This window comes from Nestor notabilis, unplaced genomic scaffold (genome assembly GCF_000696875.1).
Source record: "Nestor notabilis isolate BGI_N333 unplaced genomic scaffold, ASM69687v1 scaffold8042, whole genome shotgun sequence".
Classification (NCBI taxonomy): Eukaryota; Metazoa; Chordata; class Aves; order Psittaciformes; family Psittacidae; genus Nestor; species Nestor notabilis.
The window spans coordinates 64804-80589 of NW_009919632.1; the positions used below are offsets into that span (position 1 = coordinate 64804).

General features: G+C 47.1%; 1 protein-coding gene across 1 annotated transcript in view; it reads right to left on the reverse strand.

Moving 5' to 3' along the window:
- The window catches only part of ERI3 (ERI1 exoribonuclease family member 3), a 120177-nt gene that overhangs the window by 64803 nt on the left and 39588 nt on the right, over nt 1-15786 (reverse strand). Inside the window, exon 5 of the mRNA XM_010010316.1 lies at nt 14424-14496. Coding sequence (XP_010008618.1) covers nt 14424-14496 — 73 coding nt within the window. The remainder of the gene's footprint in view (nt 1-14423; nt 14497-15786) is intronic.

Here is a 15786-nt window from a genome sequence, read left to right on the forward strand (position 1 = left end):
AGCGGCAGCTGCCTTTGCAGGCTGCTGGCTGGAGGAGCTCTCCGGAAGGCACAGTATTTCACTAGCTATTTTACATGGAGAATTGCCGCTCAAAGATATCCCCACTGTGTACTCCAGAGCAATAAAAATAAAAAAAACCCACAAGAAGAATTCTTTAGGCGGGTAATGGGCATTTTATTCCTTTTTATGACACTAAACATAGGCAGCTGGCATAATTACACCACAATAAAGGCATAATGTGCACCTAGCAGAACAAACTCATACTTTTGATAATTAGGCAGAGCAAACACAGTCTGGGATTCAGTCGCATGGCTTCACTGTCTCATGGATCTGCCAGATCCCCATCCCTGCAGCACATCAGCCCCATTCCCACAGCTGGAATTATCTGGGCCCCATGGGCTGAGGAAGTAGAGCATCACCAGAGCACTCTTGCACCAAGAGGAATGGCTCTGCAGCTCACTGTTTACAGCAGGGTGCTAGGTCGGGAGGTGCAGGATGGGTCCACGTGCAGCTCCTGAGAGAGAGCCAGAGATGATGCGCAACACAGCACCAACAAAGGATGTCAATCGCCTCCTGATTGCCACTGACTGACCCCATAGGCAAGGCTGCAGCAGAACCAACTCCATGTGGCCAAAGCATACATCGTACAATGGCAAAGGGAGAGCCAAAACACAGGAGAGACGCAGAGCTCTTTTGTGTTTGGCAGCTGCACTAAGGCCAGCGCCAGGACCTGGAAGGGCTAAGCAGAAGCATGGGGACACCCCTCCATAGCAAGGACCTTGGTCAAATACAGCCTGTAAGACAACATCCAGAGGGAAGTTTGGCCCTTTGCCAAAAGGCAAGGACAGAAGGGAATGTCTCAGAGTGGCTGAAAGACCCCTACCTACAGAAGGGGCCAGTCTGAACCTGCTGAAGGCTAGCAATTAGCTCTTTGCAGGCTTTGTGCTCCCATTAGTCCTGGTGGCCCTGCTAACTTGCAGACCTGCCTCCTCCAAAACACACAGGCAGGCAGCAAGTGTGCTCCTCTGACAGCTGCAGACATCCACACAGGACAGCTCTTCCCTGAGCACGGAGCTCAGCCAAGGCGAAGATCCTAAATGATCTCTAAAATATTAATCGCATCAATCAGAGCCAGGCTGACAGAGGTTACAACACTAGGAGAGCGCAGAGAGCAGGCTTTCCTCAAGTTGGCACAGACCATACACTAAATATCCACAGTTTGTTTAAAAATGCATCTGCAGGATGCATGCATGAGCAGTGCTGGCACAACAGTGCACTGAGGTTTCATCTCCACTCTGCTGAAACCTACTGTGGATGCCAACCACAGTATGTGGATGTGTGGATGCACATAGGAGAGAGACCAGCTCGGCTACACTCTGTCCTACATGGCTTAATGGGAGCTGGAGGCTTTAAGGTACATTGAGTGCAGTGCAAAAATGCTAGAGTATCTTGGCTCAAAGAAAGGCAAAGGAGGTGGAGCTCATCTATCAGCCATGAGTGAGACCCGTATATTCATCTGTGGGTAGTATGCCCAAGAAAACATGACACATCATCATTATGAGCTCTTTCAATATGAGATTTAACACGAGGAAGGGAAGAGCAAACACAAGTGTCTTGCCTCCACACCTACTGACATGCAGAAAGGCACTGCTAAGAACTTGATGGGCACTTAGCAAGCTTGGGAAGACTGCAGTGCAGCAATCCAGCCTATGACTTCAGGATGTCCATTTGCTCTAGAGCTTTGGTGAACACCAACATCCACGTCAAATCTTTCTAGGAGAAGCTGGTCCTGGTCTATAGGATACAGCGCCCAGGCAACCGGGAAAACCAGCCACTGTGAGATAGCCCCTGGCTGGGCTCATGCTTCCGAGTGGTCAGAGTTGCCCTCCCCAGCGGGCCACAAAATAGGAGAAGTTTATGCCTAGATGAAGCCAAAAGGTGGGTAGTTCCTATACAAAAGCAGACCATCTGCAGACTTTCCAGCCAGTTCTCAGGAAGCCACTGTCACAGATCCAATCCACGGGCTGCAGGCAAAGAGCTCAAGCAAGGAAACCTGCAAGTGGAAAGAGCAATAGCCAGGATGGAGTCAGAAGTGCTGTGCCAGCATGGAGGAAGGCTGGCAGGAGACTTTTAATCCCAACTGTGAAATCAACTTGCTTAGTAGCCTTGGGGTTGTGAGGGATTTAATTAATTAATGACTGTGAAGCACTGTAAGTTATTAATACACAAATTCCTCTACAGTATCTCACACCTCCCAGTTCAGCATCTCTTGCTGCTTTATAACAAGCCCATGAGAAGCAAAAGCCAAGACACAATATCTCTCTGTGCAATGGAGCAGAGGCTGCACCCCCACAATTTCTCGGCCAAGAAGCAGTAGCATCACAGTATCCCCCCTGTCAGCAGGACAGTGCATCACACTCAGCACAGGGCACCATGAACATCTCGTACAAAACCCCCTCTTTCCAATTACTGGCAAGCCGATTGCTATCATAAACCAGCCTGCTGTTGCTGGTGGAGGTGGCAGGCAGTCATTCTCCTTCTTGTAGCCACGCTGGCTTGGTGGGACAATGAGGACTAAACCAGTTAATGTTTTAATCCTCAAGGCTAGAAAATCTGATTTACTCCCCATCCCTCCCTGGAGAAATACACATGTCAGATTTTATGCTCATACATGGAGCTCCTGTCTTTTAAATGCAGAGAAAGGAGAGGACAGCTCCTTTCCCAGGCACTAGGCAGCTGTGCTGGTACCCACATAAAGCTCCAGCTGAAGGGCTGGGATTCAGGGATGCTCTGCCCTTTGCCTGGCCCATGGGACTCTGGGAAAGGCCATCTTTCACGCACTGTGCTTCACCTCCCAGCTCCTCCTTGCCTGGAATGCAGCACACGTTGCAGGATTATTGTAAAACATGCCCTGCCTCTAATCCCTTCTCCTCTTGCCTTGCTCTGGTATTGACTGCAGGGAGCTGTGTCAGGCCTGGGGTCAGGCTTGCCTCTCACTATACCAGGGCATGCAGAAGGCTCCAGCCTCTCCAGCTGACCACAGTACAGAAGACCTGAGAAAACACAGGCTGTCCCACAGCTTCACATAAGCAGATATGTGACACTAGAGGCTCCCAGCTTGTAACAGCATCGGTGCCCACAGGCACAGCCATGGTCTTGAATGCAGGTGGCAGGTAAAATGCCAGACCAGTGCCAGACAGACACCTGCTCACTGGAAGATCAAGAGCCCAATTCTGACTATGCTTATGGTTTCCCTGGCCTGCTGCTAGGCTGCCATGCCAAGGACATACTACTGGGCAAGTCTAAATGCACACGTGGCACATCAGCCACACTGTACACACCATTACCCCCAGCTACAGCAAGGATCCAGCTGACAGGTTCCAGTCACACCATGACCAGCTCTGCAGCCATTCTCTGCCTGTCCAGACCCCAACTGTGGGGACCATCAGGCTGCTTCAGCCTGCATAACCTCGACACTGCAGAAAGATTTCTTATCAAAAGGACAAGTTGCTTACATTTCATTGTGCTTAATTTGTTTACTTTTGAGTGCTCTTTCCAAAACTTTTGTCTTTGGCACCTACAGCACACTGCCCCACCAACAGGCAGAACCAGGAGAGCCAGCGTGTCTCCTTCTTCAACCCGTGAGTGGAAACCACTTACGGTGTAAAGGTCTGAGCAGTATGTTTAACCTCAGCAGCAGTGTGCAGACAGCCAGATGGGAGCCAGGAGGCTCCTGGATGCAGAGGACAGATGTTCAAATCCTCCAGCAAGGGGAGCGCAGGCACAGCGAGGTGCAGCGGAGCAATACGGCACTAAGGTCTGAGCAGCTGCCTCTCTGCCTTGCGCCTGCAGGCTACGGTGATGTAGAACCACAAATGCCAACCTATCTCCAACCACTTGCATAGACAAGGACGCTTTAGGTAAAGCAACCACTGCAGTGCACTCAGCAAACCACTGCTTGCAACTTCACCTAGAAGGCTAAGCTTTTGAACTGGTTAATAAAGGCACAGAAACAACACGTTCTACTTTCTGATTTGTCCATAGCAGGCTGTATGGGGCCAAATAAGATAACTGTGTTCCTCAGCTTCCTTGAATCATCACTTTCCTGCCTTATCTGAGAGCTCTCTGTACCACACATAGTACCAGAAGGCCCTGGTCCTTGCTGGAGCCTGAAGGCACTGCCAAATAATAAAGGCTGCCAGGGATTTTCCCAGTACAAACATCCTGATTGGGGCAGGAGAAGAGTGGAGAATGTACACAGCACCCAAGGCAACCATCCCTTCTTTCCCTGCTCAGGTGCTCAGGGTTTCAGCGATGTGTCCCACGGAAATTCCGTGTCCCATGGACACATTCTGTCTCCAAGTGTCACAATAGGGCAGGAAGGGAGAGGTGATGACCCACAGTCTGCTTCAGGGCAGGACCAGCTCCCCCCAAACCATCTCCACCATATTCTTCTAAACTTTGAAATCTCAAGAGCTAAAGGTCCCACATCCCTGTCCTCATACTGTTTACTGATCTTGCAGCAGGTAAGGACATGAACAACAACCATTGACCGCAACCACTCAGAATAAACTTCTTCCTTCCTCTGAACACTTTCATTCTTCCAAAAACGATTTCTGCTTAGCTTCTCTAAGCTGAACATCCCAGATCCCTCAACCTTTTCCGGGAACACATCCTCCAGCTCTCTGACCCTTCTGTTCCCTTCTGAGCTTTCTCCACCTGTGCCAGGTCCTCCTCAAGCACAGTACGCAAAAATGGTTTGTTCCAAAGGCTAAATCCAGGCTCCAAAACACCTTGTCTAGGAAAAGAGGTGAGATTTTAACATGTGCCTAGCACATTTTAATATGCATTAGCAAAAGAGAGTGTAGGAGAATCCCTGATGGTAAAGAAGTTAATCCATGTGTGAGATGAACATGCGCTAAAACACATGCAGGGTAGCTATGGGAAAGAAGGAAGGACAGAAGGAAGGAAGGAAGTGCCAGAAAGAGCTTGCTGTTAATGGGACCAAAATACTGATGTGTCCCCTTTGCACTAGAAGAGCTCTAAATGGCTTCCACACAACAGAACCTTGACAGAGATTGTCTTTACCTACCCTGGTGGTGAGCAAGGAATGGGTTGCATGTGCCCAGCCCACAGCCTTCTGCTTGCCATGAGTTTGGCAGCAATAAGGGTCCTCTTTCACCCAGGTGTGGATTTTATGGCCAAAAGGAATTACTAATCTGCTATTTTGCAAGGCAGGAAATTTAGCTACTTTCTAGTGAACCAAGAACAAGAACTTACATTAACCCACTGGGGATCGCATCTTTCCTGTCTGCTCCCAGAACAGTTTGTACAGACACATGCTCCACAGAAAATTGCTCCTGTGCTTTTAGGATGCAATAAGAAAAATAAAACAACAAAAGCCAAAGAAGAGGGAAATGCACAAAACCATTTGATTTAGACAAAGATGGACACTGCTTATTTCTGCACTCCTGGGATGGGCATGTATGTTATCGCTCAAGTCATCCAAAACCAGTGAAGCCTCCAGGCTGCATCTAGAGCCCCTCTCAGCTGTAGCAAGACCAGCTCCTGAGACTGCAAGAAAAGGAAATGAAATGCGAGGCTGGGATCATTACTTTGAAACTATAAGCTCGTGCCACTGAACCAAGGCCTGTTATATCGACATGGGTTTGTGTCACCCCAGCAGCAGAGATCATTCTCCATCTTCGCTTGCTCGGCTCCCCTCCTCCCAGGACAGCAGTACTCTGCAATGCTCTGTGAAGTCTAGCTACAGAAAAACTCCCAACACCTTGCCCAGCAGGCTTAAGTTATAAGGCTGAGCTACTGCAGAGCGAAAAGTACCCTGCTGACTGCTCCACCACGCTCGGAAGCTGCTGGCAAAGCACAAAGTGCCACTCGCAGAGGAGCAAATAGCAAAACCCCCAAGTTTCCTTCCCTGGGGCAGACAGCCTAGAGGGGAGTGATGCTTCTTAAAGCCTCCAGTATTTAAAAGGCACTGAATTTGTACCTCAGCTGTTACACAAGATGCTCCTACTCTGTGTCTTCAGTCACCAGCTTGGGCAGCAGCTCTCAGGGATGGAGACAACCCTACTTGCCAGTGAGACCTGGGCTGAGAAGGTGGAGGGCAACTACTGGCCATGCAGCCCACATGCTATGCCTTTGCTTCCTCTGTTTTATGTGAAAGTGAATACTAAACCCAACCCTGATGGTTACCATGATGTTATGTGAGCATCCTACCTTAGCATGTATTGCAAACCCACCACACCAACAACCCCTTAGTCCACCTGATTATAACTTCTAGGGAAACTGAGGTGAAGAAGTCTGATATATCAACCCATCCTGTATCCCCTTCTAATGAGTCTAGGAGGAGGAAAAGGAAAAGACTGCCAAGAACTTAAAGACTCTCAGCCTCTCTTCCCAGCGCAACGTTCCTGCATGTTAGTTTTCCTTGAAAATGTGTTTTTACTCAGTACTCTTTGTTAAACAAGAAAGGGAGGACATGTCCCTCTGCAGCAGGACGGAGAAGGCTGCTCCTTTAAGACCTCTCCTGGATGCCCTTTCCCTTTGAGATGACTGTCCTCGACTCCCTCATCTCCCTCCCTTTGATTTAAGAGTTCCTCTCCTGGCCCTGACAGTAAGGTATTTCTGTCCCACAGATTATAACTCACTCTGGGCTATTATTCAACTCCCAAGCCCTGGCCCTGCTGCATTTAGTCCAAACATAATATCCTTCATGCATATATTATCTGTCTCCCTATTATCTGGAATCATTTCGGAATTAAATTTCAGTCCTGCAATATTGGCTTGAAGAGCGGCTCGCTTTATGGGCTAGTCAAAGGTTAGAATACCAATCAAAATAACACTGCCGATGCAGAGAGACATTTTAATATTCCAAAACCCGGTAATTGTAAAAGGACATAATATTTTTTCCCTGATTACCCCAAAGGCAACACATGTTAACAAGGCGAGGGAGAGAGTGAAAGAAATTTCAGAGTTCAGACAGCTGCACAACAGATTTAAAGGAGAAGTGGTGACGGCTGCTGTGCTCCAGCCCCCGGAGCAGGAGGGGTCCCATGCCCATGACAGTGGTGCTCTGCTCCCTGGGATGCCAGCTCCTCCATCCCCAGCCTCGTAGCATTCATGCCACCCCTGGTCCCTCAGAGCCTTGGAGGGTGCTGTCACTGCAAGGGAACGGAGTGGACAGAGCTACGGGGAGATGGATGGTTGAAGATTATCACGGCAGAACAAACTGCTGTGATCAGCTGCAAAGGCCCAAATTAATTTCTGTTTGAACCAGAACTGATCTTTTTAGGAAAAAAACTTTCCTTCCTGAGCTAGAGAATGCACTACAGCCCTTAGTAAATTTTTCCAATGGTTAATTACCCTCACTGTAAAAATCTGCACCTGAATTACCTCACTTTAGCTTCCAGGCACTGGAACTGCTTATGCATTTCTCTTCATTGGTGACCTCATAGCAGCCTCTCAATATCTGGAGGGAGCCTGTAAGGATGCTGGGGAGGGACTTTTCATCAGGGACTGCAGTGATAGATGATGGGTTCAAACTTAAACAGGGGAAGTTTAGGTTAGATACAAGGAAGAAGTTCCTTACTGTGAGGGTGGTGAGGCTCTGAAACAGGTTGCCCAAAGAAGTGGTAAATGGTCCATCCCTGGCAGATGGGCCAGGTTCAAGGCCAGGTTGGACAGAGTCTTGGGTGACATGGTCTAGTGTGAGGCATCCCTGCCCATGGCAGGAGGGTTGGAACTGGATGATCTTAAGGTCCTTTCCAACCCTAATTATTCTATGATTCTATGACTGTAGTGATAGGACAAGGGGTAACAGGTTCAAACTTTAACAGGGAAGACTTAGGTTAGATAGAAGAAAGAAGTTCTTTACTGTGAGGGTGGTGAGGCACTGGAACAGGCTGCCCAAGGACATTGTGAATGCCCCATCCCTGACAACGTTCAAGGCCGGGCTGGACAGGGCCTTGAGCAACCTGGTCTAGTGAGGTGTCCCTGCCCATGTCAGGGGGGTTGGAACTGGATGATCTTAAGGTCCTTTCCAATCCAAACCATTCTATGATTCTACGCTTTTCTCTGCTAGGCTGAAGAAGCCTCTCACCACATTTTGGCTCTCCCTTTAGATACGATACTTAGGGGCTACAGCCAAGTCTCCCTTACCCTTCTCTCCAGTACCTTAAGTGGCTCCCAGGGTCTTTACTGCATGGCGAGTGTTCCCATGGGTCTTACAACTCTTGTCTGTCTTCAAGTCTCCAGAATTCTTTGCGATGCAGAGATGGGACCCAGCATCCCATACCAGTCAAGCCAATCCCAAAGAAAGGGATGATCCATCCCCTCTGCTCCTACTCACCATTGCCTGTTTATAAATCCAAAGCAGCCGCCTCCTGGATGCAGTATCTGCACGCTTTATCGAAGATGATTTTTATGTTTTCTTTCAGGGCATTGATAAAAGTGTTAAATACAAGAGGTCTGAGAAATAGATCCCTGTGGGACCCCACTAGGAAGACATGCACTCCATGATGATTATCCATTTACAATTAAATGCTAGGAGCTGTCAGTTTGCTCGTTCTTAATCAATGTAATGTGTGCCATGTTGATTTTGTATCACTCTTGTTTCTTAATCAAAATGTCATAAGGTACCAAGTCAAATGCCTTCCAGAAGTATATTACATTGACATGGTTACCTTTATCAACCAAACATGTAGTCTCATAAAAAAAATATCAAGTTACTTTGAAAAAGATCTAGTTTCCATAAATCCACATTGATTGGCATTATATTACCCTCTTTTCATTCTTTATTAATCAACTATGATATCTGGCTTTTCATTACTATGCCCAGAATTAATGTCAAGCTGATAGGGCTATAATTACTTCATCGGTCATCCCATTTGCCCTTCTAAATTACTGGTACAACATTAGCTTTCTTCCAGTCCTCTAGAACTTCCCCCATGTTCAAAGACTTATTAACAGTCCGGGGCTTCTCAGCCAGCTCTTCAAAAACTCTTGTAAACCAGCCATGCAAAATGCCAACTGAAAGCCACCACTTTATCAGAAAATTGTGTTGTAACAGCAGACCTCTTGCTCAGCAATAGGACCTTCTCTGCCTTTCTGTAAATACAGAACTACGCATTTATTAAACACAGTCATTTTGCTGTTATAAGCAATTCCTTCAATTTCCTTCCAGCTGTGAACCAATGCCACTGCACAGACACTTTTATTTGCTAATCTCCATGGAAAAGACACTTTTAGTCCCCTTAGCGCTGGAGTCACGCTTCTTGTGTTTCCTTTCACAGCCTCTCCCCTTCCTGCCTTCTGAGAGAGACTTTCCAAAGCCAAGAGGTCCATAGCCAAGTGTGAGGAGCCCAGGAAAGCACAGCTCCCACTGAAGGAAGGTGTGACAGGATTTGGGAGCACTCACCCATGCTGCAAACCAGCAAAGCACTGAGCACTGGGTGTATATGAACAGCTCTTCGCAGTTAAGTGGCAACATCTTTTCATGTGTTTGATGTTTGCCCAAGGAGTCCTGCTCTGTCATTTCTAATCTTCCTAAGCATTTCATGTTCCCTACAGCCAGTAACTCTTAACAATCACAGTAAGTCCTCAAGAAGTTAGACCTCACAAAAGCAACTCCAAACCATTTCTCAGTTATACCCATTTCAACATTCTTCATCCAAAGCACTCAAGACACTTCAGCACCAAGTGCCTAAGACACACTCAGAGTTCCTCCTCCCACCCCAAAGGCAGAAGGAATTGTTAATTCAGAGGAGAGACAAAAAGCTGTTAGCAAACCTTTGTTTGTTTAAGATGTGTTTATTTCTAGTTGCCAAATATTAACAAAAACATCCTATTACAGGCTTCCTCTGTTAAATATCACAATGTGGGTAGGTGACCTTAAAACATTTGTGCATTGTAATAATAGTTTGTTTCCAACTAGGAGCATCTAGATACCAACAAAGGCTGGGCCTGGAAAAGGCCAGCTCTGCACACAGCCATGGTACCCTCAACATGATCACGCTGCACTCCTAAGGCTCTGTCACCTCTGTTTCGTGATGCCCAGAGAAGGAAAGTTGCATTTCTCCACACACATCATTCAACCCCTGCCTTTCATAAAAACTCTTCTGCATTTCAGGAGGACTTGGACTCATTTTCTGTCACTTCTTAAGGAACTGCTCGCTATTCCTGTACCTAAAGATATGCTGCCCTCTGTGAACAGAAATCAAAGACGGTCAAACATGCCAGGACAGCTGACTTGATAAAGGGGCAGCTCTGTGATGAGTATGAAGATTGTATTTTTAAACAAAATAAATAAAATATAATTTGGAAAACAAAGAATAGACTAAAACCTTAGTGGGTACATAAACCACTTTTAACCACATTACATCCAGAGAAATGGAAGATCAGGACAGTGTACACAGTGTTAAAAATAGCTTCCACAACCCAGTTCTAGTTACAGAGCCAGCAAGTATCTTTGTGCCAGTCCTCTGACAAGTTATGCTATGCTGGAAGAGACACAATTAAGCAAGAGTATGGCAGAGGTCTCAAGAATAACACAGGGGAGAAGAACTGGAAACGCTTATTTGCTCTTTCACACAATGCAAGACCTCAGCCCAAGAAAATGATCTGACAGTAGGATTAAAAGAAACAAAAGGACCTGCATCTTCACACAACATATGGATAAACAGAGTATAATTAATGCATAATCAAACAGCAAAACGCATTGCTGCAGGATGATGTAGAAATCGAAACATAAGCAGATTCAGAAAAAGATGCACAAATTTCTGCTAGGCAGATGTGGTAAAAACAATGGGTACTAGACACAGTGGTCCAAAGGTGGTCACCAGCTCTCAATCCTTGAAGAGACAATTGCTGGGAACCAGAGAAAGCTGACTTGAACTGACAGTCTGGGCTAGACCTTTGGTTTGGCTATTTTTATGCCCTCAGCATCCTTCTGATGTTTTTCTTGCACAAGCTGATTCTAAGAAAATTTAGCTTCACCCCCCCCTTCTTTTACCTCCTCCCTCCATCGAACCACCCTCCCCTCTGTGTCCTGCTGCCGATCCAGTGATGCTGACACTCCTCCTGCTTGCTGGGTTTCCCATTCCCAGGCTCTTGGCCACTCTGCAATCGTAGGCACCTTGTCCTCAGCCTAACACAGCTCCATCACAGGACCAACCATGCTGCTAACTGAAGCAGGACCTGGAACGATAAACCACAGAGGCTCCTGAAAAAGCAAAGGGAGCACGAACGAGAGCTGATCCTTCTGTTAGAACAAGCACTACTGAATTTAGCCAGGCTACCTGAGGATGCTCTTGGGGCAGCAGCTTGGTTGTAGCTTGTTAGCTGCAGCAGCTTTCCTTTTCACACAGATCTTGACCCAACAGCCTCCTGGTTTCTGCATATATTACTCCACTGGTGTCCTTCTCTCCTGACACAAAGCACTCTCTACTATTTCTATCAGCATCTAGCTCCAACAATGTAGCTCAGGTTCTGCACCTCATTCCTAACCCACAGGGCCTCTGTGGATCCACATGACAGGTACATAAGGAGAACTGGCAGATGGGATGCTGGCTCTCTATTGAGATGGTTTAGGGGGATATCTGAAATGCTGCAGCATTCAGAGAAAGCCTCCTCTGCTTTCTGCTGCCCTCCCACAACGCTGAGCTGATCGAAGAGAAGAACATGATAACTCTCTGCCCCGAGTCAGCTCTGCACTGACAGTTCACTAGAGATACAAGATCGCTCAGTGACATTAAAAATGTCAGCAAACACCGATCAGGCTTGACAGAAGGGATGCATTAGCAGGCTGGGGGGACACAGGGCAAGGTAAAACTTCAGCGAACACAGTCAAGTGCACAGGCAGCTTTTCTCCCTCTGTCCTCCACACATGGCTTTTTCACAGATCTCAAGGTACTGTGGCCACCAGCACAGCAGTCAGATGTGGAGCTCACCACCACCTGCATAGCCAGATCAATCCAAAAAGGTTTGCCTTGGCAACACAAGCATGGTAGCTACCAGGGGCCAATTCCTGTCTTCAGCTTGCCTGGGAGGGAAGTCTTGGAAACTGTGAAAGAGGCCTGGAGCCACAGGGTTCTCACCTCAACTGCTCCTGCAGTGAAGAAGTAACAATGGAAGAGTTTATTGGAGAATGAACCCTGAGAAAGACTATCTCACTACTACAGGAAGAGGAACCACTGAGCTCTGGAGCATCCTGTCCTCTGGTACCGTGAGCATGGACAAGGACTGTTTCTTCAAATGATACAAAACGGAGACAAACAGGCGCTGAAGCCATGTATGCACAGGCAGAGAGAATCTGAAACATATTTTGTTGCTACTGCACTACACACAGGTACATAAACATGTCTGCCCCATACACACACCTTTCCATATGTAATCCCACTCTTCTACATCGCCTTGTATTTGCATCAACAGCTTCCTGACTCAGAAGGGTTCTCTTGTTCTGCTCACAAACAGAGACCCAAAGGAGAGACAGCAGATGCAGGTGGGGCCATCCTGCAGGAAAATGCTCAGTCACACATGCCTGTTTTCTTGATACCTAAAACATCCAAGACTTTCCATTATTCATAGCCTAGAAATTAGCAGCTTCACACCCCACACCCCCCCGCCTTCACTTCATGGGTCAGGTCAGAGGCAGACAGCCTAGGAGGTATTTCTAAGTCAGGAACATGCCAGAAGGAGGGGAAAAGGGGCCACCTGAACTATACAGGGAAGAACAGGGGAGCTAGATACCTGTCCGCTCTTATTTGTCTCACACTGGGAGCTCACTCAAAAGATACTGAGGCTTATTGGGTGCAGGTGCTTGGACAGAATTACTTATTTAGGATGGTAATCCTCTCTTGTGACCCCTTCAGAGAACTGGGCAGGGGAACACTTCACTGCAACAGCTTCCCTCCTCCTCCTGCCTTCAGCTCTGTGCTTAGGACTTCATGGATGCTCAACTTAGTATCACAGTATTTCCTGAAGTACAATACACAAAACACTCATCTTGAAGAACAGCCACTTGCCTGGATGTCCACATTATGATGAATCCCAGCTCCTAACATGCTAAATCCAGGAGCTTTGAACTACTGGAAAGAGCTGTAAGTCATTCATCCTGAGGCCCACAGGAGGAACATGGCTGGATCAACCTACTTCTTAAAAACATCACAGCATATAGGGATTTTTTTATTTATTTATTTTTAAGTATTATTATTCTGCAGCCATCAACCTGCTGGTTATGTAGCTGCTATCCATTCACCGGAAGTTTAGTGAACTTCAAATGGCGATCATTAATGGTCACTGAACTGCAGAATGCCCCAATGTGCTTTCAGATTTCATTTACCAAGGACCAGCAACCAGCCAAAAGATTTGCTCTGACAGCAGGGAAATACAAGACCCTTTGACAAGTTCAGCTGGGAATGTGCTGCCAGCATCCCTTGTTAAGTTCATGTTCTACCCTATTTGATGGAACAGATCATGCAAATTGTCCTTCTGCCTGTCACTCATGCTTCCATTTAAAACAATAAATAAATAAAAGAACAAAAGAAAAGCCCACAATGAGCTGTTTACAAGCAAATTCCACTTACCGAGACCCCTAATTATCAGGAAAAGATGCAGAAACCCAAATAAAACATTACATTTGATGGGGGGAGGGAATCTTAACCAGGAGAGCCACCCCAGCTTCTCTCATGCACAGACCCCAGCCTTTCCCCTCACCCTGCTACTGCTTGTAATCACACTTGTTCTTTTCTTCCCACTTTGATTTGTGACTTACGGCATCACCATATTTTATTGTGCAGACAGAACAGCAGTGCCAGGAGACCCTGTGGATGCACAGCAAGCTGCTCTGTAACCACCCAGAGAAGGCGTGGAGCAACACAAGGCACCAGACAGTAAAGTCCGAGGCATTTTGCTTTGCAAAGTGATCACCAGTCTCTTAGGTGGATGTGCTGCTGAGACATCTTCCCTTCCTCACACCACAGAGGGAAATGCTGATTTTTATACTGGAACATTTCCACATTTATCAACTAGACTTTGAACTGAAGGGAACGGTGCTCCTAGGAGCTTTATACGGCTGCAAAACAAAACGGAGTCAGCAACACTGAGGCCAATACAACCTTCAGTTGCAGAGGGGCCTCACAGTGTCCCATTATTATATGGAGACACCGCACTGTGCCTGCCACAATGGGATTCTCCTCAGCTGCAGAACACATCCCATCAAGTATAGTAAGACTCTATTAGAGGAGATACAATAGGGAGCTGAAGGACTCGCTCAGCCCAGCTTCTGAGAAAATAACTCATTTCAATGCAAAACAGCAGTAGTTATTAGACACCTCCTTAAAGAGGAAAGGAGAAGGGCAAGGGGAGGGGGGGACTGAAGGAGACCATGGCAGTTTGGGTAAAAGTACCTTTTTCAGATTAATCCACTGTTTGAAGTAATCAGCAACCGGCAGCCCTAAGTACTGGCATTGTCCTGGTAACCTGTAAGAGAGAAGAGAGAGCAGGTTTGATTCAATCAGTGTCCTGACAACACAAACTCTGTTTTCTTAAGTGCATTTCGTTCTGAGACGGAAGAGACCCTCAAGTCTGCTGTAACATGCTGCATGTCAGAAGGACCATAGCTCTCGGCAAAAAAGAATATCTCACGAGAGCACAGCTTGGCTGAAGACTTACTTACATCCAGCCACATCCAGGCTGCTGACACCTTTCACACTGATCATTTTGAACAGGAGCCGTGTGCAAGCGCAGCATGCAGCTCTGCTCCACAGTGGCTAACGCAAACATGACTGGAGCATCCAGGCTGTCCTTTGCTAAGTGAACACATCACAAAACCCGCAAAACCATCCTGCTCAGCCAGTGGCTCACAGGGCAAGCAGAAGGACTGACGATTCTCCTGTCATGCCCTGGTGCTTTTCCATTTGGACTTTACAGTTAAAACACCGAATGAGACATGAAGAAGGGAAGGAGGCATGACTGCATTCATTTTTTAGGTAGTAATGCTGCTGGACCAACATTTTAGGGCTAAGAAAGCTGCTTTCCAAGCACATGCTTGGAAGAGGAGAGCAGTCACAACTCTGAAGATACAAGGTGCTCTGTCACACTACGGGTTGGAGCACCAGCAGCCAGACCTGCAAGCACACACAGAATGGTTCAGGTTGGAAAGGACCTTATGATATCTTAACATTTCCCTTCCTACAGCAACCTGCAGAACAGGGCTCACAAAACAAAATGGCACTTGTAAGGGAATTTCCTGAAGGGACAGGAGGACCCCAGGATTTGGAAGCTGTTTATCCCACACTCTGGTGTGTTTTGGCAGGGGAGCTACGATGTGCCCCTCAGACGGGGAAGGCTGAGTCACAAAGCCAAGCAGCTTCAGCCAAGTCTGTGCAAGGAGATGAGTTATGGGAGTTTTCCCTGGCCAGTTTGATCTGATCAAGAGTAATTGATGGATCTTGTTCATTCACATACTGCTGAGCAAGCCTGGGGCACTGGTCACAGGATCTTTAACTGAAGCAAAGGAACATCCCAAATAAATATGTCAACTAAATAAATGACTAAATTAGAGCCATTTGTGCATGTTAAAAGCCACAACCCCAGAAATCGGCTTTTGCAAACAGAGGGGGTGGGGAATCTCACAACTTCCTCAGGCACTTGGGAGGTTGTAGAGGAGGAGGGAAGAGCTGTGAGTACCAGCATCTGCTGCTTAAACATCCCAACACAGACCATATCCAGGGCAGTCGTCTCCCACTCCTCCATAGAGGAAAGAGCTAC